Source organism: Hemibagrus wyckioides, linkage group LG08, assembly GCF_019097595.1.
Source record: "Hemibagrus wyckioides isolate EC202008001 linkage group LG08, SWU_Hwy_1.0, whole genome shotgun sequence".
Lineage (NCBI taxonomy): Eukaryota > Metazoa > Chordata > Actinopteri > Siluriformes > Bagridae > Hemibagrus > Hemibagrus wyckioides.
In genome coordinates, this window is record NC_080717.1 from 10483091 (window position 1) to 10505558 (window position 22468).

At 40.4% G+C, this 22468-nt stretch overlaps 1 protein-coding gene across 4 annotated transcripts in view; it reads right to left on the reverse strand.

Moving 5' to 3' along the window:
- Window positions 1-4211: 4211 nt before the first annotated feature.
- Window positions 4212-22468, reverse strand: part of thoc2 (THO complex 2) — an 80921-nt gene continuing 62664 nt past the window's right edge. Inside the window, exons 33-39 of one of the 4 annotated variants that reach the window (XM_058396610.1) lie at window positions 21180-21215; window positions 11828-11947; window positions 11411-11477; window positions 11152-11291; window positions 8477-8547; window positions 8191-8238; window positions 4212-4993 (exon numbers count right to left, since the gene is read on the reverse strand). In XM_058396610.1, coding sequence (XP_058252593.1) covers window positions 8211-8238; window positions 8477-8547; window positions 11152-11291; window positions 11411-11477; window positions 11828-11947; window positions 21180-21215 — 462 coding nt within the window. In that variant the 3' untranslated portion in view covers window positions 4212-4993; window positions 8191-8210. Of the gene's footprint in view, window positions 4994-5024; window positions 6926-8190; window positions 8239-8447; window positions 8548-11151; window positions 11292-11410; window positions 11478-11827; window positions 11951-21179; window positions 21216-22468 lie in introns of those variants that run through there. The other 3 variants (XM_058396608.1, XM_058396609.1, XM_058396611.1) reach the window with 3 other exon arrangements.

The window sequence follows — 22468 nt, forward strand, 5'->3', positions numbered from 1 at the left end:
ATCAGTTTCATCCTGGTCAGAGTCACAGTGCATTCAAAGTCCATCATAGGGGACATTTTGCACATGTTTTTGACATGTTACAACAGATACACTATGTTGCCAAATGTTTTGGGACGTCTGCCTTTACCTGCACATGAATGTAATATGGAGTCGGTCCAGACTTTGCAGCTATAACTGCTTCAACTCTTCTGGGAAGGCTTTCCACAAGGTTTAAGAGTGTTTATGGGAATTTTTGACCATTCATTTAGAAGTACATTTGTGAGGTCAGGCACTGATGTTGGACTAGAAGGTCTGGCTCGCAGTCTCCGCTCTAATTCATCCCAAATGTGTCCTACCGGGTTGAGGCCAGTCAAGTTCCTCCACACCAACCTCGCTCATCCATGTCTTTATGGACCTTGCTTTTTACACTGGTGTGCAGTCATGTTGGAACAGGAAGGGGTCATCCTCAAATCCTCATGAAATTGTCCAAAATGTCTTGGTTTGCTGAAGCATTAAGAGTTCCTTCCACTGGAACCAAGGGGCCGAGCCAAACTCCTGAATTTAATGATTTGGAGGGGTGTCCAAAACTTTTGGCAATATAGTACACTACTCACAAAAAGTTAAGGATATTGGGCTTTCGGGTGAAATTTCAGGATGCACCTAAAATGCACTATAACCTTTACAGGTGAACTTAATTCGACCTTCTCTACACTTTTGAATGCACATGTCCAACTGTTCAGTGTTTCAGTACTTTTTGCATAACTTGCTGTGCTTAACGGCAAAATTGACAACTGGCGTTTGATCCATGAATCGACCAATAAATTTTCTGGTTCAATTAGAATTGGTATTTAAACTGTCCTCTTCATCATGCTGTTCACATTTTGACATCATGAGACTAAGACCACACCTAACAATTGATCAACAGTACCTCGCCATTGTGAGGCTTCAAACAGGATGTTCTCAGAGGGAAGTGGCCACTGAGCTTAGAGTGTCACAGAGTGTCATCAGCAGGTTGCGACAGAGATACAGAGACACTGGAAGAGTCACAGAAAGGCATAGAAGTGGACGTCCTTTGGCCACATCCCACGTTGATGACTGCTTCATTGTGAACAGTGCCCTGCGGAACCAGATGATGAATGCCACTCAACTCCAGGCACATTTAAGGGAGGTGAGAGGCACCCAAGTGTCATGTCAGACCATTCGAAACCGTTTACATCAGCGTGGTCTGCATGCTAGATGACCTGCAAGGGTACCTGACCACACCAGAAGGCCAGGGAGCATTTACGCTGGACGAGGGACCAGTGGGCCTCAGTGCTGTTCTCTGATGAAAGTGAATTCACGTTGAGTAGAAATGATGGCCGACAACAATGTTGGAGACCACAAGGAGAGCGCTATGTATCAGCCACTGTTGTGGTGGTGTTACAGTCTGGGCAGGTGTGTCTACTCAATACAGAACTGCCCTACATCTTGTGAATGGTACAGTGACAAGACAATACTACCTGAATAACATCATTAATCCAGTCATTGTGCCCCTGCATGAACAACACAGGCCTAATTTCATCTTCATGGACGACAATGCTCCAGCTCATCGAGGTCGCATCATTAGGGAACGGCTGCTGGAGGCTGGGGTACCTCAAATGGAGTGGCCTGCACTTTCTCCAGACCTGAATCCCATAGAAAACCTATGGGATCAGCTGAGTCGCCGTGTAGAGGCTTGTAACCCTGCCCCCCAGAACCTCAGTGACCTGAGGGCTGCCCTTCAAGAAGAGTGGAATGCCATGCCTCAGCAGACAATAAGTCGACTCGTGAACAGCATGAGACGTCGTTGTCAAGCTGTAATTGATGGTCAAGGGCACATGAATTATTGAGACATTGACATTTTTTGTTGTAGTATACCCACCACTGTTGTTGGCTTTTGTTTCAATAACTTGTTTGAGATGAGGAAATCACCATTGCATGCTTCTACTTAAATGCCCTACTTTCATGATATTATATCACTGTAGTGTGAACTTTTTACATTTTCCATAAATTTCACCCAAAAGCCAAATATCCTTAACTTTTTGTGAGTAGTGTATATGAGGTGAACTTACAAACCGGCTTTGTTTCAAAAAGATCTATCCTGCACTTGATTTAGCTCTCCAGCTCACATCACAGCTCCTATATATATGCGAAGAAAAGAATTCCATTGTGCTGTAATGTACTTGTGGCGATAATAAAGGCTTCTTGCCCTCAGTTCTTAAAAACACATATTCAGGTGATTCAGTACCAGTATGTAAAGCCTGACTAAGTTGTGTATGAGAGAGCCTAATGTCCCATCAACCAATCACGAGTCACTGTTGTTTCCTGATGCAGAGCCACTGCTCACCATCACGGCTTATTTTTCCATTTTGCTCGGTACCACTGCTTCAAATCCACCATACTGTAAATATTTAAACAAGATGTAAATGTGGTACTGTAACCAAAGCTCACTATAAGAAAAATTCTACTCGATTATTTTCCATTCTGATGAAACTACATTCTAAATATCTTCAGACAATCTCTCTTCTTCACACGGGGACACTAGACTAGGACATTATATCTGGAGACTTATAGCAATTTGCTATAGTTGGAAACTGGAAAAAATAACTTATTTATATAACCGAGCAAAACAAACAGCTACAAGAGTCTTCGACTAGAGACACCACCAGCTTTGTTTGTGACTATAGATTTATGCTGTTTACGCTTCAGTACAGGAGCGAGGAGATAAGCGCAGTGCGACTGTCATCATGTCACTTAAATGTCAGACTTCCTAACTGGAGATGGATGAACTGCGTTGATATCTATGACTTATTTTATAAATTTATCCCTTAAACGGACCAAGAGTCATCACCACGATCTGGCAATAAAAGACAAGGTACTTTATCATCGTAGCATTGACTGGTGTGTTTTTCCTATCAGGCATGAGAATGACCAAAGGATAAATCTAAAATGGCATATTTTCTCCAAATAGAAGTCGTTTACTAGAATCACTTGCAGCTCTTTATATGAAACATGTCAGGGGCGAATCATAACCCATAATAAACCGCTGTCCACGATCGGATTAAAGGAGCATGATGTAATAAAGATAATGAAAACTAGTAAGGAAGCAGAAAGCTGTATGCAAAGTGGATTACGCTCACTGGTTTTCAGGTCTAAGTGGCAGCAGTTAAGATCTCTCGCAGTGTCCAAGTTGAAAAGCAGTACTCAGAATATTATACAGGATTTTATGCTGAAAAGTGGCTGTTTGCTTGGTGGTTAATATAAAAACCATGTAGATATATGCAGACTGTGGTAACTTTTATAATTACTTTTTGATCATTGTTAGCATTCCCTTTTTTCTAACATACCAGCGAGAGTAACTCCATACATGTCTAATGGATTCATCTAATGGATTTGATTTCACACTGATGAACATTCTCCATTTTCCTTAAAGGAAAGTGATATTTCGAGCAGGAAAGGTGAGAGATTGGGTGCAGTGGTAGCTCAAGTGGTTAAGGCTCTGGGTCACTGACCGGAAGACCAGGCTGCAAGCCCCAGCACTGCAAAGCAGCCACCTTTGGGCCCTTGAGCAAGGCTCTCAAACCTACCCTGCTCCAGGGGCACTGTATCATGGCTGATCCTAACCTCCAAGGATGAGACATGTGAAGAAAGAATTTCACCATACAGTAATATATACGTGACAAAGACGACTTAGATCAGAGTTTACTAATCAGGTGAGGACGGGAGGAAGGGGCGGAGCTCCAGGCGTGTCAGAGACCCTAATATCAGATAGTTCAACACAAGTCAATTGGCTTATATCATCTTTACTGGTGAAGAAAGAGATGGATTTTTTTTCTCCCTCAGCAGGTGAGAATTTTTTTGGGACTTATTTTACTTAGCATATTTATTTATTTTTATTTTATTTCAACTTCAGACTTACTCGTTTCCTAAATAACAGCACACCCCGAAGTGTCCTCACATATCCTCCTGATGGTTGAAAAAAAACAAAATAAGATAAAAATGATCAAAGCCTGAAATGGGGTTTGGAGTAAAATATTCCTGCATGTAATAATCCATCGCTTTCAGAGCAAATAAAGGAAGAGTTTTATGAGGAGAGTAAACAAACCCTCACGGCTTTCTGCATATTTCTGCACAGGTCTAAAAAGGGCAGTTTGCACAGAAAAACACATTTCGAGCACATCGTATAGTACAAAAGAAAGCAGAATATGACACACTGAAAAAAACTATCTTTATTTAGAAAAAGGCATACACTGGTCGACGTGAGGGCATTTTAAAAACTTCAAAAGTAGTTCTCAAAGAGATTAACACTTTTCTTTTTCACGTAGTCCATTTATTCAGGAAGAAACCGAGCCTCCGGTTCTTTCTATAGAAATCCTTTTTTAAAAAAAAAAACCGTGAGCAAACACAACGAGTTGTTTAGGTGACTTAAATTCCAAATAAAAGTTGAGGAAATTACGTATTACAAGTATCCGTTTTATTTATGTATACATAATATACAAATAGACTGTGCATACTGCTTTAAACACCTACGTCTAAATACCGCATATGGATTAAAAGGAAGAGAAAAATAAATAAACTGGAAATCAAACTGAGGCTGAGAAATTTCATTTGCTCAAAAAAACAAAAAAACAAAACAAAAGAAACCCCTTTTTTTTGGACTGGTTATAAAAATGTAATTGGATTGAAGAGCAACATAATTCTGACCCCGATTCCGTTTTTGTGAAATACAGCAGCACATTGTGCTAAAAATTTTTTTTTTTTTTTTTTTTACAGAAATGAACTTTCAGCGTGGTACTGAAAATGTTACAATAAAAAAATGGCAGGTTAAAATACAAGCTACGACATTTCTAGGAAATTACTACAGGCAAGCCAAAAATACAAAGGGTGCGAACAAATCCTCAGCTTAGACGGTGAGAGGAGAAAGAGAACGGAGATGCTGACATGGCTGAAAGGGGTGGATGGGGCTCGGACTCGTCAAAGCGCACAGCGGGGAATTCTGAAGAGGAAGAAAAAGAAGGACATCATTTTTTTTTGTGAGTGGGGGGCTACGTTATTGACATGAGAACAGTTGTAGTGATTGGACTGAAAAGCATCTGAAATCCTCATGTGGTACACAGTCATGGTCAGATTGCTCAGGACATCGACATACAGTGAAGGCAGAAAAGAAAATGGACATGCACAGGTAAGTTGCTTTTGTCTGACACCCAGTCTTGGTGTGACTGTCTAATATGTTATGCAAAATTTTCATCATTATGCTGAAGTAAGGAAGTGTTTATGGAAGGAGATTTGATGGAAGGAGTCTCTAGTGTCAGGGCTTTGGAACGGTAAAGCGGCTTTCCAGGCTATGTGGCTTTCGCTTCCTTCTAATCAATTTCAAGACAGAGTAAAGAAAAGCTAAGGAGAGAGCGATCACAGAAAGGACTTTTCCTCACAGTTACATTTAACTACAAAAAAAAAAAAAAAACTCTATAATATCTCATTCTTTAATCAACAGAACAAATGTAATGGTTGGAATGCTGCTGTAGTTAAGGAAGAATGAAACACTGAGATGTTATTTATTTAATTATACACCGATCAGGCATAACATTAAGACCACTGACAGGTGACGTGAATAATACTGATTATCTCCTCATCATGGCACCTGTTAGTGGGTGGGATATATTAGGCAGCAAGTGAACAATTTGTGTTAGAAGCAGGAAAAATGGGCAAGCGTAAGGATTTGAGCGAGTTTGACAATGGCCAAATTGTGATGGCTAGACGACTGGATCAGAGCATCTCCAAAACTGCAGCTCTTATGGGGTGTTCCCGGTCTGCAATGGTCAGTATCTATCAAAGGTATCCTTTAAGTCCTGTAAGTATGGAGGCCATGGATGCCCCCACCTTGCAATTTACAGAACTTACTAGGATTTGCTGCTAACCTCTTGGTGCCACAGCACACCTTCAGGGATCTAGTGAAGTCCGTGCCTCGAAAGGGGGACCAACACAATATTTGGCCATAATGGTCATAATGTTATGCCTAGGGCTATGCCTAGCAATGTGCTTTGTTGCTGCCTGTATATGAACACAATATGTGAAGAAATCAGTAAATTAAATGGGGGGGGGGGTGACAAAATAATGTTACATGTTGGAGCAGCAATCTAACAAAACCAGTGTTGATGGGCTGATGAGCAAATTCGACTGCTAACAGTAACATGTAGATTAATTGTAGCAATGTGGAATTAAATAAAACAAAATGCTACATGTGTTAGGATACACCTGACCATCACATCTATATGAATATGGACATTAATAACCAGTTGGACTCCCAGTTGTTGCTAGAGCAGCCTCCACTCTTCCAAAACCTTGTATAATTAGTTTCTAGGAGTGTGTCTTTACAAATTTGAGCCCATTCAGTCAAAATAGTATCTATCTGTGTACTTGGGCACTGATGTTGGATGAGAAAGCCTGAAGAGCTAGTGACGTTTCAATGCATGGTAAAGGTGTTCAGTGGGATTGTAGTGAGGGTTCTGTGCAGGCCACTGGAATACCTCACACAGCATGTCTTAATGATCCTAGAAGAGGAAATGGGCTTTTTTTGTCACCAAAACCGTCTTTGTTTGCTGCAACATTAACATTACTCTCTACTGGAACTAAGGAAACAAACCCAGAGAAACAAACCTTAATTCCCTGGAATGCCACTATGCATTCCAGTACATAGTGTTCTCTTGCCATCCGCCAAAACCTAGCTTTGTGGCTAGTAAAGCATGAAACATGCCACTGCTCCAGAATCCAGTGGTGGTGTGCTTTAAACCATTCCATCCGAAGCCTGGCATCGTGCATAGTGGCTGCAGGCGTTTGTGCAGCTACTCGGCCAAGGAAACCTATTCCATGAGGCTCCAGACCCGCAGTGTGTGTGTGCTGATTTTGCTTCCAGAGGCAGTGTGGAACTCTGTAGTGAGTGATACAACAGAGGATAGGCTGTTATGTGCTGTGTTTTAGCACTCAATGGCCCCGCTCTGTGTGTTTGCTTGGTCTAATGCATTGTGGATGAGCTGTTGTTGCTCCTGGATGCTTCCATTTCACAATAATAGCACTTACAGGGGACCGGGGCCGACTTGTCACAAACTGACTTGGGGGCAAAAGAGGCATCCCATGGCAGTGCCATGTTTAAAGTAACTCAGCTCTTCATTATTAACAATTTTACTGCCAGTGAAAATGCCAAATGTGATTGATTTTAGGCAACTTTTTAGCAATAATTAGGACAATCTTAGTGGATACCTAACCATCAGATCCATATATGCTTTTTGGTTTGTTTGTTTCTATTCCAGTTTTTAATCTCCACTCTGCAAAGGCTTTTACTACATTTTGGCTGTGAAGATTTGCCAATTTAGCCATGAGAGCTGTAATGAGGTCAGGATATGATGTCAAGCACGAAAGGCCTGGGTGTAGTCATGTAGTAATGGGTGCAGTTCATCCCAAAGGTGTAGGCCAGAGATCTTCCAAGCCATTGCTTTGTGCACAGGGGTGTTGTACTGGAACAGCATGTTCAGTAAAGGGAAGTGTAATGCTACAGCATACAAAGACATTGTATACAATTTCTATGGTAATAATCTGGGGAAAAACCACATATGGGTGTGACGGTTAGGCGTCCACAAACTTTTGGTGTTACCATCCATCAAAAATCATCTCTTAAAATCTCCTCTTCTACAGAAGAAAATCTGACCCCCCACCTCCCTTGTGAACCTTTTAATCTATTTCCAGCTATTATGTGCAATATTATGCTGATTATTTACGTATTACATGTGTATGCTGGTCTTGAGCTAAAATGTTGATTCGTCTCATATATATACACTGAGATATATACACGTATAAACATGGACTCGCTTATAAAAGTAACAAGATTAGATGGAAATGATTACTGGCTGTCAGACAATAATAGCAGAGCAGAAAGGTGAAAATACTGATATAAGCGAGTCTCTGGATTGGAAACAATTGAAGTGTTGCTTGGCAACACTTACATCCTCTAGTCAAGTCTGAAAACTGAACTTGTTGCTTATGGAGCAGCAGCATATTCACAGCTTTGCTGATATCCAGCACACAAAATGATATTTTGAGACAGAGCTCAAAACATGGCTTCTTTAAATCGATCCTTCACCATGTCACGTGAAAACACTACACGAGCATTAATGTTCACATGTTCTGCTCATGTCTTACCTTGTCCATGTCAGGTTACATTATCTGTGCTTTTCAGATGATTTATGGGTGAGAAACGTTAAGGACAAAGTCGTGACGTGAGGGACACAGAAGGGACGTGTCAGCAGTACAACACACACATCATCAAAAAGACCGCAGCATGATCTACTGAGACAAGATCTCATGCAGTGTTTGGACTGAAAAGGATTCATGGAATTGGTGAAAGGAGAAAATATATTTACAGAAAAACAGCAAAACCAATGGACATGCAGCTATACCTCACTAATGTGTCTACATCAAAGGATATTGTTTCTTGTCTTCTTTCGCACCGGTGCTGTCTCGCTTTTTTTCAGATTTCTCTTTGTCGTGCCTGGATTCCTTTAATAAAGCAAAAAAACAACAAATGAGGCGCCATGAGAGAGCTTTCAAAGAAGTGCGAGATCCTTTGCAAATGAACAGAATGCAACACTTCTCCATCGTGTACCTGAAAGAAGCAAACAACATTTACTGGCTTGCTACGTTGACTAGCGATTAAAGGGGGGGAAAAAAAAAAAAGAAGAAAAAAATGAGCAACACTGGAGCTTACAGTAAATCAGCCTGAAAGAGACGACGTTTGAACATTGTGGATGTGTGTGTAAATCATTAAGGGCTTTTAACTAACACAAGATAGAACTGTTCAGTCAGAGCTAGGCTTGTGCAATCTTCATAACACAATATTATTTTTCCACAATATCCAGGGATGTTTATCTCCGATTATTCTGCAATTCTGCAAAATCAAGGCTGTACAGTTTATCATTCAAAAATGCGTTAAATATTGTTTTCCTCAATAAAAAGAGTGATGAGTCAATCAACACTGAAATCCAGAACAGCCTGCTGAACGTTTTAACTTCCTGGAAGCTCGTCCTGCTTCCTCTAACTCAATGCTTTCTGCCAGGGAAAAAATCAGAACATTAAATTGATGGAAAATCTATTGATGTATGTTTGACTTGTATAACTTTACAGTAAATACTGTATCTTGACTCCGGTCAAGACGCCTCTTTAGTGTCTCAGCTGTATGAAAAATCGAAATTATGACCCGAAAAGATTAAAGAGAAGCGTCCAATAGAATACTTCAGAATCGACAGAGAAAACGTGGGCCAAGTGAACATTAGACAACCGACGTCCAAAAAGATCTATCAAAACGTTTTTGTATTGTTTACTGTGTATTAATGCAAAATCCACCATCCAGCTGAGTTTCTGTGATTGCCACAGCTCCCGACTGCCTGGCTGATAATACTGTTACACTTCCCCTGTTCTCCTCAAATGCTTGATTTTCTATCCTTTTTTTTTTCCTTGGGCAATCGTTCCTGGCAATTAAATCATTTACTGTGATCTCTTTAAATGAAAACTTGCACAAGCCCAGCTTGAGCATATATGATTTTATACATAAAATCATAAGCTAAAGCAGAAAAAAGGCTCCGGAAGTGGAAATACACAGGACATAAACCTCTACGAAGTCTTGTAAATAAGCAAACAAACAAACAAACAAAAAAAACAGTTGAGGATTTTGCATTTTTGTGTTAATATAGATTATACATTATGCTGCCAAAAGTTTTGGGACACCTGCCTTTACATGCACATGAATGTAATATAGAGTTGTCCCACCCTTCAACTCTTCTGGGTAGGCTTTCCACAAAATTTAAGTGTGTTAATGGGAAATTTTGACCATTCCTTTAGAAGCGCTTTTGTGAGGTCAGGCACTGATGTTGGACGAGAAGACCTGGCTCACAGTCTCTGAGGTGTTCTATTGGGTTAAGGTCAGGACTCCACACTAAACTCGCTCATCCATGTCTTTGCTTTGTGCACAGTCATGTTGGAACAGGAAGGGGTCATCCCCAAACTGTTCCCACAAAATTGGGAGCATGAAATTGTCCAAAATGTCTTGGTATGCTGAAGCATTAAGAGTTCATTTCTCTAGAACCAAGAGGCCAAGATCAACCACTGAATTCAATGATTTGGAGGGGTGTCCCAAAACATTTGGCGATATAGTGTATATAATATTTATATACAGCCTTTATACATGTTGTTCAATAATAAAAGTGGGTAAAATATGCTGGTGTGTTGCCTTTAATATTTTCTTTCAGTATGTATCCTGAGCTAAGCATTTTTTTTATTATTAATGCTGGGAGTATTTTGTGTTCCTGTTGGGACAGATTTCTTTTCATGTCAGTAATAAAAAAAAAAATCCTTTGTCTTTATCACAGATTTTTTGGATTTAAACTTGATTCAGCCGATGCTGAAACCACGATGCAAATCCACTGCTTGAATCAAATAAATAACTAGTAATATTAGTGAAACAGTCTGATGTCTAGCTCAGGCTGAAACACTGGAGCCTGAGCTTAACTAAAGTACGAGTAACAGTGTGTATAAGAGCAGGAAATGTGCAATGTTTATTCAAACAATTACACCTGTGCATTACTCTCCACTCCTGCTCACAGAGCAATAAATCCTGCTTATTTAACTTTAAGAAACTTAAAGAAATGGAGCCGCTCTTATCGGCTCAAGTGAAATTTGTTCGACGAGCCTTGAAGGCCCGAGGGATTCAGTCAACGTGACTGCATAGTAGAAGAGGGAAAGCAGACGATATTGTGGTCTGATGCAATATCCTTTTCAAAACAGTAAAAATGGGAAAGCTGGCTGTAACTACAAGCAGGAGCAATACGATGCTTATTTCGAAATATAACAGTTGTTTCGCTGCAAACTAGGTTAAAGCTGCTAACTACTCCATCTAAACATGACAGCTTACGACTGAACGTGACCAAATACCTTGAAAAGAAGGTTCAGCTACGTTATTCTTACCGCTAAAGGCAGATTGCTACACTCTCTTCCCATTGCTCCGCAAGTGCCCCACATGTAGGTGGGCTTCTAAGTGGATGTCGAGGAAGGTGTGTTGAAACCGTATTGCTTTCCTGTATCTCTTTCAATCAAGTGCAAATGAATTACCTTTTTGCCTCCGGAGGTCTTGTCGGATTTGGCTAGGTCGCTCTTGTCTTTGCTGGTGGATTTGGAGCGTTTGCTGTTGTCCTTGTCGTTGGAGCGGGGCGAATCAGGCGGACTGGCGCTCTTACTGTGCTTTGAGGAGCCTGTGAGGAATAGGCAACAGCCGGGGTGAAGAAGATAACACACACACAAGTGCACTGATTGCCTCTGCCTCAGAAAGAGTTTTCTGGCTCGCAAACAAATGAAAGCGGTTGCGACTCACTTGTTCCGTTCTCGTCTTTGCGGCGCTTGGCTTCCTGGCTCATCTCACGGTCGCTGTTGGAGTAGTCCTGGGGTTTTAAAAAATAAAAAAAAATAAAAAAAAAAAAGGAGAAAGAGAAAAGAATGAGGGAGAGAGAGAGAGAGAGAGAGAGAGAGAGAGAGAGAGAAATAAAACAAAAATGAAATCAGAACTGCAAATAACACTCCGGGCCGCTTCTTGCCACACGCTCTCTCACACACCAGGAGCTCAATATCTGCTGTTTACACCAAGCAAACTTCACATTATAGAATAAGGCTTGTTTGAAGCCTGAAGGACCACAATGACACACAGAATTTCATCACATGCACAATCCCCACTTTCCCCTCCATCCACTGTTGTCTTTTTTATAAACCCAGCCAAGGGCAGAGGTGTACTCACTCGTTTGCGGTCCTTCCTCTCCTCCTTCTTGTCCCTCTCTTTGGAGCGGTCCCTGGACTTGTCGGACTCTTTCTTCTCAGCTTCGCTCTTGGTCAGGCCGGTGCTGTTGTTGGTGTGATGCTGCTGAGGGATTGTGGGATACAGTAAAGCGGGAAATTAGCGTGATGTACTGAAGCTGTGCTGGGCTCTCTGCACGACTTGACACCTGAACATCACACCTCAGATTGGTGCTGGCTCACTGCATCTCTATCATGCATGCTAGCAACAACTAACAGTACGACCAAAGCTTTATTCTGAATCGTGTGCACTGTTTAAAACGACAGCAGAAACGCATTTCCAGATAAATAAGCATTAGTCATATACATCAACTGTCTGAATGGCTACCTGTTACATAGACGCTGTATATTTGAGTGTAAGGTTTATCAGACGAGGTCCTACAGCTCAAGCAACAAAACACAATCTAATACAATCAAGCGGCATGATAAAACATCTCAGTGACTCTAATGATGAGCTGCTTGATCAGGGGTCATTAAAAATGACTGCAAGGTGCCATGAATTGCATGTACACAAATTTCTCATGTGTGTAGAAGTGAACTGAGCGTGCAGAGAGACGGTCAAATGAGAGCACTTCAGTTCTGCGAGAAATTTGCTTCACGTGTCGACTCTTGAATTCACTCACAGTGCAATCCGTGGCACCAAGTTTTTAATTGCCCATTAGGTCAGTTAAGGGTCAGCCATTAACACACTACAATATACATCAATATAATAATACAATAAAATACAATAATATACATTTAAGATACTGCTTAAACACCATAATATCATAAAAATAAAACCTAGCATGGGTTTGTTGCTAGCGGCATGAGAAAGCCAGCAAAACATGTACACCTAAATACAATGATGTGCCTCATTCATTGTAAATAAGCTACGGATTCAGTAAAAAATTGCCATATATGTACCCCAATAGCAGCAATATTAATAGTGAATCATAAAGAAATAGACTAGTTAAAGAAAAAGACAAGTCAGTGTTGTCATCAGCATTTCAACAACCGCAAGGCAGCTGTTTATCTGGGGCTTAATCGATACATCCGTCTCATTAGAAGTCCCTGAGAAATAATTTAGAGATTTGGTTGATGCCCTGTGATTTAAAAGAGGTGCTGTGCCACTTGGATAGCTCTAGCTACAAAAGGGCAGAACGTAAAACAAAAACATAATGAGATAAACACGGCCAGTATGTAGCTACAAATGCATTCATACCACAAGTACAACCTCAGACTCCTTTATTCATGATGTTAGCTCCTATAACAATATTTTATACATGGACACACCCCCTTAGGAAACAACAGTTTAATTAACTTCAGCTAGCCTACCTCTACTCTCAGTGACTATCAGTAAATAAAGTAGAAGTCTGCTACTTGCTGAAAAACAAATCATTGACTGCTTGCTAGATAACGTTACACGTAATGAAATGTACACTAAGCACAGAACAGGGATGCTAGCAAAACAGGCATTCACACACGTAAACAACGTAGCAGTCGAGAAAACTTGCCACAAATGTTACGTTATTTGTTATGCTCGGTTTCATACAGCACTTTGGTCATCTCTCGGTTGTTAATAATAACGTAATTGATAAAGTAATGTAATTGGTTGAGATAAACAGAGCCACTATGTAGCCATAAACACCCGTCACATCCTCATACCCTTTCATTTAACACAAGATGTACACCGACCAGGCATAACATTATGACCACCTGCCTAATATTGTTAGTGTTGGTTCCCCTTTTGCTGCCAAAACAGCCCTGACCCATCAGGACACCTCTCTATCAGAACCAGCATTAACTTCTTCAGCAATTTGACCAGCCTTCCCATGTGCATCAATAAGCCTTGGTCACCCATGACCCTGTTGCTGGTTCACGACTGTTCCTTCCTTGGACCACTTTTGATAGATACTGACCACTGCAGACCGGGAACATCCCACAAGAGCTGCAGTTTTGGAGATGCTCTGATCCAGTGGTCTAGCCATCACAATTTGACGCTTCATCAAACTCGCTCAAATCCTTACACTTGCCCATTTTTCTTGCTTCTAACATCAACTTTGAGGACAAAATGTTCACTTGTTGCCAAATATATCCCACCCACTAACAGATACCATGATGAGGAGATAATCGGTGTTATTCACTTCACCTCTCAGTGCTCATAATGTTATGCCTGATCAGTGTATGTTTTCAATGAAATCTGAAGAAAGGATTCACACAGAATGTCCCAGGTATCACTCACTGCTTGCTGGCTGAAGGTATCAAAATTCGGTTAGCTAGATTAGACTCCATGTGCGTGCACTTTTTTTTCCCCAAAAGTGGGACGGAGCGAGTCAGTGAGTGTGACTCGGTGAGTGAGTCAGCAAGCAAATTGCCAGTTAGAGGCTTGCCTGCTCGGTGGTTCGGCAAAAAAAAAAAAAAACAAGAAACAGAAGCAGTGTGGTCTAAGTAGACTTAGGATGCTTAATTTATTCAATAGGTTTTGCTACTTAACCTTAAGAAGGATAAGGTTTCGGTCATTAAACTGGTGCTTGTGAAGAGTTAATGTATGGAATATTCATTTAAAGAACAGAGGAAGAGATAACGGCATGTGCAAGCCATCTGTAAACACAAACCCGCGTCCCTATGTCCTTGATCGACACTGTACGTAATGACCTTGCATTTCATGTCACTACAGAACCGTAACAGCCATGATGATCAGTTTAGCACACACACAATCACATCAAGGTCCTGAAAGGAAGCTGACGATGTCTAACAATTCCCAAATAAATCTGGGCAAGGAAAATCTCATTAGCACATCACATGAAGCATGACAACGAAAGCTGCTTGCAGAACTATTCCTTTTGCCTACAAAAGTGGATCCTTTATATGAATAATGCCTTTCTAACTTGGCCTTCCTCTAGTGCTAATTCACGGTGGGGTTTATTAGCAAAATCCAGGCCTTAAAAAAAAAAAAAAAACAAAACCTGAAGAATCTCTGAGAAAAATCAGAACTAGCCTGTGCACAAGTCTTTCCTGTTTATGCAACTCAAACTTGTCACCACAGTATAACCTGATCCCTACGAGTAGGACAAATAAGAAAAATGATCCAGCGTGACTGTTACAATATGAAGGCAGGTTAGCTACTACAAAACGAGCATAAGAACCAAGATGACGCTGGTAATAAAGTGTGCCTGAGGACAGCCGCGGGATCGTAAAAGCTCAGGCTTTCTCTGGTAATTGACAACAATCTGTCAGCGTAAGCTACTAACAATAAATCACCTGCTGAATCCTCTCTGCTACTCAATAGGTAAAAAAAAGAAAAAAGAAAAAAAAAAGGCGAAATAAAGACAAGCAAGCGAGAGAAAGAAAAAGAGAACAAGCTTGTTAGCGCCGAAGAAGTCGACTGTACCACGGGACTTTAAAAGAGCCTTTCGAGCTGTGAAGCCATTTTTCTGGCACCTAATTAGGACTGTTACAAAATCCTCTCGCTGCCAAGGTGCATAAAATCTTCATGCTTTCAAACTCAGCAGGTTGCCTGTATGAGCGAACTGAAAGCTCAATATGGACTTTAAATGATAAACTGAAGTCACTTGTTTCACCTCATTTAGAGAACAGAATTAGCTTTCTTCAAACATCAGAGCTGTAATTAGCTGCGTTTCCGCTAACAAACAGGCAGGCGGTTTGGTGCAATTTTATTTTTTCGATTTCCCAAAAGAGCTACAATTGCGCTAGTGAGAAGTTGAACAACGCTTCCGAAAAACAACAAAGCAACAACAAAAGTAATTCCATGAGAATTACACATAATATTACTGAGCTAAACTCAACTAGCAAAGCTAACCTGATCATGCCAAGTTGTGCTATCTGTAATGATAAAACGACTGGTGAAAGAGTGAAAGATTTTTATACTGTATTATTTACTTTATATCACAGTGCTGTGGGACTCCCGATTCTTCTGGATAAGCTTTGCTTGGTTTTATAACAGTAGCTTCACTGCAAGATACATCACAGGTTTCTATTAATGTAGGTGTTCTAATCCATTATGCTTCCTATAGTGGGATGTGTATAATGGACGCTTCAAGAAACAGAGTAAAATGTGTGTGGAACTGATGATATAGTGATATGACTGGAGTCTCCGGTGTGAGAGCTTGGTCTCAGTCAGCTTCCTAGATCGGTACTCAGGAGTCTTTCCAACTCCAACTCATGCACCCCATATACTGACTCATCACCTAGGGAGCTAGAGAGTTGACTGAGACGCATCCTTAGTGTTGCGCCAAGCTGTGTTCTTTGTGTCGCTTTTTAACTTAAAGGGAGAGCAAACAGAGGCTGGGTAAAGGAATAACTGTACCTGTTATAACACGATAACAGAAACCTGCTTGCTTTTTGCTGACATTCTACGACAATCAACACAACCACAACCAAAGGGAAAGTGCTCTGGAGTGGTAATTATTTGAGATATTTAACCCTTACTTAAAACATCTAACTGAAACGAAGAAATCAAACAGAATGAGTAGAATGTTACATAAATATAAGTAGAGATTACATCCAAACTTATTTGTTATTATTATTACATAATAGGATCGTTTCATGACTGCGAGTTAAAAACAAATAATCCCAGTGCATGAAAATGCTGCAAATGGCGCCCAGACGCTGGTAAAAGGGAGCCTGGAGAAAAGGTTTCTAAAGGTCACTGTCTAAAACAGTCTCTCTCTGCCAGAATGCTGAAAATGAGAATAAGAAAGGGCATTTGGGGGGAAAATGGCTGACGAGGTTTTATCACTGCAACTGATGTTCTTCAAAACTAAAGATATATATAATCCACTGGCAGGTTACAGTATTAGATTTTTATTTTAAAAGATTTCTCTCTACTACTCAGTCCTTCTGATAGATTAAAATCTTCCAGATCTGATCATTTCCCTGAGCTTAAATGTTTTTGTCCTCGGTTTTTCAGCATTAAAGCAGATGCTTGGTTTAGAAGCTACAGAAAGATCCTTCACATTCCCTGTAACTGATTTTACTGCTTGCCCCGTGGTCTGACGTACGGGGTTCAAGTTTGAAATTGTTCTGACAGCTTGGATATTATCTTCTATACAGAGAGAAGAAATGGTCTCTCATGCCGTGAGGGTTTTTTTTTTTTTTTTGCTGCCGTCGTTTGGGTTCACTTTTTCCTTCTGACAGAAGAGTCACTGCAAATCAATAGCAGTTCTTCTGACTGATCACCTTTACCCTGTGATAAAACATTTCAATCCTGATCCCGAGGGCTTCTCTTTCAGGATGACTCCGCCCTCCGTGCTCGGGGCACAAGGGTTGACCGAATGCTTTAACAAGTATGAAAACCCTGCAGGTCATAACACTATGACCTTTTCCAATCGCCAGATATTAAGGAAGTTGGGAGATTTTGGAGTAAAGGGTTAGACAGACTCTTAACCAGCAGCATCATCATCATCAAAATACCAAGTGAGGGAAAATCTTTAGGAAGTATGGCTCCAGTACAGTTCCAGAGACATCTAAAGACTTCTTGCACTGCAATTAACCCTGGGTTATCGTCACTCTAAACCTTGCTTAACCCCGGGGAGAGAAAGGTTTACACTTGTAATTTAGAAGTGGGTTGAGTACTGCTTTTTAACAGGGGTTATGAAATCTCTGCTCTGAAGCAGAGTTAGCACAGCTTTTGTGTTGTTAACCTTGCATTGCGGTGTCAAATGTGTACAGTGTGAAATGATGTGCTGTTAAAGGTACGGCTACATGCTTTAATCAGAAATTAAATTGCATATATCATATCACGTGAAAACCTGGACGTCAAGACACTTAACAATATCGGCCTGGTGGCGTCAGATGGCGAAGATCACAGAAGTGTTCAAAATAAACAAGAGGGAAATAGGGGAGACTGAAAAATTAGTGGATTTTGTATAATCAGCGAAGGTCTGGTCAAGTATGCAACAAACTTAAGTCGGAAAAAAAGATTAGAAAGCTGTAAAAGATATCTGTTCAGGAATAGAACTCAGAGCTGTCCTTTTTTCCACTGCAGTGAAAGCACGAGACTAGCAGTTATTTTATCTGGTTGCATGCCATATTTAAACTATATTGCCAAATGTTTTGGGATGCCCCTCCAAATCATTGAATTCAGGAACTTGAGTCCTGACCTCAACCCGATAGAACAGCTTTGGGATGAATTAGTGTGGAGACTGAGAGCCAGGCTTTCTTGTCCAAAATCGATGTCTGACCTCACAAATTTGCTTCTAGAGGAATGGCCAAAAATTCCCATATACACACTCCTAAAGCTTGTGGAAAGCCTTCCCAGAGGAGTTGGGCTACCTCCATATTACATTCATGTGCATGTAAAGGCAGGCGTCCCAGTTTTGGAACGGCTCACAGTGTCCACTCTAATTCATCCCAAAAGTGTTCTATCAGGTTGAGGTCAGGACTCTATGTAGGCCAGTCAAGCTCCTCCACACCAAACTTGTTCATCTATGCCTTTATGGACCACAACTCCTGAATTTAATGATATGCAGGGGTGTCCCAAAACTTTTGACAATATAGTGTATGTATAATCATGGCTAATGACAGCAAATAAGGTGGGGTTTAGAAATGTAATGTACAGAGTGAAACGTCAGACTGTGAATGACCAGGATTAACTCTTAAGCCCGGGTACGGTATGAGCAGTGTGAAACAAAATAACCCAGGATTCCCTTTACCTGGAGTTTACAATCAGAGAGAACTATACAAGTGCAAAATCTAGCCATCTAGTGTTTACAGCATGCTGCATTGAAGCTGATCAGGTGGCTCACAGAGCTCTACAGCTTTCTAGCACTCTCTCTATATTTTTTTCCCCCTTTAATTTCCTTTTAAATGGAATCCCTTAATTTCCCCATCTGTGTTATATTGTACATACAGTATACTAAACCTGATATCATCAAATTAATACCAATACTGGACACCGCTATCATTCAAATTAATAAAAGACTATTTAAAAGAAGGTCTTATTTACAGCAAATAGTCAAATTTAAAATGTAAATCCTCTCTCCCAGCCAGCTGGCCTCATAAGCAAAGTTGCTTTAATAAAATCTCACACATTATTTGAGAAACCCTTAAAGACCTGCTGAGGAAATGGCAGCCTGCAAAAAAAAAAAAAAAAAAAAAAAATTCTGCTGGATCCTGCTTTTGAGAGAGGCACCATCAGCATATTTTCAAATATCCTGCCATTGCTTTCGGTGGCCATAATGGAAGAAAAAACTCTTATCAGCCGACCAGCGGAAGAGAGCTGAGGAATATCAGAGCGAGCAAGGCGTCCAATGAGATGCTAAGAAGACTAAGTGAGGCTCAGGAGAGCAGGAGCAAGCAGAGAAAATAGATGATATTGTGGGAAAGAAATTACATTAGCAGATTGTGAAGCGTTTGTGTGCAGGGATGTGTGTGCATGTGTGTGTTGGGAATCTGCAAGGAAAAGGTAGTTTATGAGATACAAGATGTGATTTCTTTCCAGAGAAGCACAAATTCTGGGCTAATGAAGGGCTTTGCCGGTTTTACCGTGTGCAGGTTGAGCAGAATCTTGTTAAAGTGATTTTATTGCGCTGACTTTATAAAGTCCTAAAACTCAAACCAAAATGTTCCAAGCACCTAATACCTTAGGTAAATTTAAAGGGAAAATCTGTTTAATGTGTTGGTTCATCTCATAAAAAAAAGAGGCAAAAAGGAAGCAGGGCTACATTTATCAGCATGTTAAAGCCTACTGAGTAAACTGGCAATACTTAATAATCACCTGGCTCTACACAAGCTTTTCCAGATCCGACCCGAAGTCTACGTTCACACCAGGAAATTCGGTACGACACAGTAAAGTGGAAAAACCCCAACCGCTGGATTAATTCCTACTTACAGTTTAACATACAGCAACAGAAGAAATACTCATCACCATGGCTTCACCTACTCCTGCTATCATGTTCGGTCTTATAAAAGCAAATTGACATTTCTATACTGTACAAATAAATAATAGCAAGAAACATGAAACGAGCAATTTTCCCGCTGATCAGTGTTTGGCTAGTTAGTCTTTAAAGGTGTATATATAACTACAACCATTTTGCATCTGAGGGGGAAAAAGTGATAATTGAAGCAGTTCACACGAGTGACTCTGCCCTTCTTACTAACTTGGCATCTGATAGCGACTCGCACCCATGAGCGGTTTCGGAGATTAACTTAATTAACATTAAGAAGGGGTGAAAAAACTGACTGTACAGCACAACATGCATCACTGTTAGACAATGACAGTGTGGATGATACAGCGTGACGCCAAGTGACAGCCTGAAGTGTGTTAATTCACTTATATCACAGCCTTTACATACCAGTCATAAATAAACAAAATGACTGCACTTCAGCTATTTAGTTACATTTACTGTTGTAAACATGGAGCATCCAGAAGACTAGTTAGCTCTTGTTGTTATATATGTTATAGTCGTTATTAACCGCTGCTCCAGGTCTAGTGCTTTTTCTCCCTCTTCTTTCTCTTAATAATAAAAAAAAGGCAGCTTGTTATGTGACTGAGAAACTGGAACTTTTTTTCTCCTTACGCTTTTCTCATGTTGGGGGAAACATTCATAAATGTTACATCAACAATACCAACAATTAGGTTTTCCAACTAAACCAACAGTTAGGTTTTCCATCCACATGACACATTCATTTATTATTAAGGCTTTGATTGCGTGTCACACATCCGTATCTACAATAAGTGCTGTTACCATAGAAACAATAAAGAATTAAAGAAGTGCTTAATATAAACACAGCGTTTATGGTACAGCTGGAACCACTGCCTGAATCATGCTGCTATATAAAAAAAAGATTAAAACTACACCGTCTGACCAATCAGAATCAAGAATGACACCACGCTGTGATCCCACACATTTCAACCTGACTGACCACTGACGTTTTATATAACAGCAGTGTGACATCACTGTATGTCAGTCTATGTAAGATTTGCAATAACGCAATGCACTGAAACCATTACTATATATCACATGACAAAATGCAATGCTCTATCCAGCTGTGGCTTCTTCAGTAACTACAACAAGTCTGAAATGTCGGATGCTCGATATTTAATTTTCTATACCACTATACCAAAAAAAAGCACTATGACACTCACGATGGTGCTGTTATACTGAATATCAGCAAATGGTACTGATTACCTGCACTGGTATCCAGTACAGCAGCATTCTTGCTCATGTGATAGTGCTTAATTAATCCAAGATAGAAGATTTACCCCAAAATACCACGTTCAAATACAGTGCATCAATCTGTATACAAAAACATGTTTGAAAAGGAAAAGGATATTATTTGAAAATGATATGCACCTTGGTGGCTGAGTCCTTGAAGTCATTGAGATTGTCCTGTAGGAATGAACGGAGATGACAGATGAGCTGAAGAAGTTGGCACACAGCAGGAGAAAGGGGTTGGGGGGTTGGGGAAGGTTGGCCGCCATTCAACACATCCCCATAGAGACCTTCAAAGACTAGAACTTTGACATGGTTAGTGGAGGAAACAACTGGAGGCTAAATTGTGGTCTATGCAGGATGAATCTGAGGCTAGATGTGCCTGGAGAAACTGTAGTGTGTGCTATACTGGGATGGGTTGTTTAAATACAATAATTTTTTTGGTTTAAATAAATAATACATTCTACTAAGTCAGTGTGGTGTGTGTGCTGGAGGAGATAATTAACTTCAGAATTGGAGGGATGCTCCAGGGCTACATTAAAGTGCCCTGGTATGTAAGATATAAGTGAATTTTGTTGGTTTATTATAAGGTCTTGGTGATTGGGTGCATATGGAATTAGGGTGCATATAGAATTACAACAAGCTCCCTGGTTGCAGATAAGCAGCTCCTTCTGGAAAGGCTTTGCCCATGCTTTTTTCCCCTGGTAGCCTTTCCTCCCTCTCACTATGCAGCTGCTGCTGGTGATGCATCATGGGGTTTTCCCTGGATGGCTGGAAGGCATATGTGCCTTTTGTTGAAGATGCGAAGATCTGGGGGAGCAGGGGGACCAAAAAAAAAAAAACAAAAAACAAAAAAAAAAAAACGACTTTCTGCAGCTTTGGCACCTCTGGGCCACCAAAAAATGGGGAGGAGAAAAAAATAAAAAATAAAACAGCACTGGAGCCAAAGGACGGGAGGAATAAAGGTAGCTCGGTCTCATCAGGAGGATCCAGGATGGAGGTCACAGCTAAGGAAGCAGGAGAACACGCATATTCCAACCGCTCTGGGATGCCAGGGCGCTCTGACCCGGATGCTCTACTCAAGACATCTTCCAGCAAAAAAAAAAAAAACAAACAAAAACAACAACAAAAAAAAAAACACATTCGCTCGTCTCGGTGCTTAAAAAGTGGTGGATCTCATTTATTTACTTTAACTCTTTCTTGGTGGATTTTAAATGCTACAGCCGAAGAAAGCCTCTCAAAAGATTTATTTTTTTTTTTAAAAATTCAAAAAAGGCTGAAGGGTGATTTACAAAAATATAATATCTATATTTACAAAAAAAAAAAAATGCTTTATGTGAGAAAAATATTTTCCAAGGCACTTGAGAGCTGTTTTTTTTCAGCATAGAATATACAAAATGGGAAGCAAAAAATCTCATGTGACGGTTTAC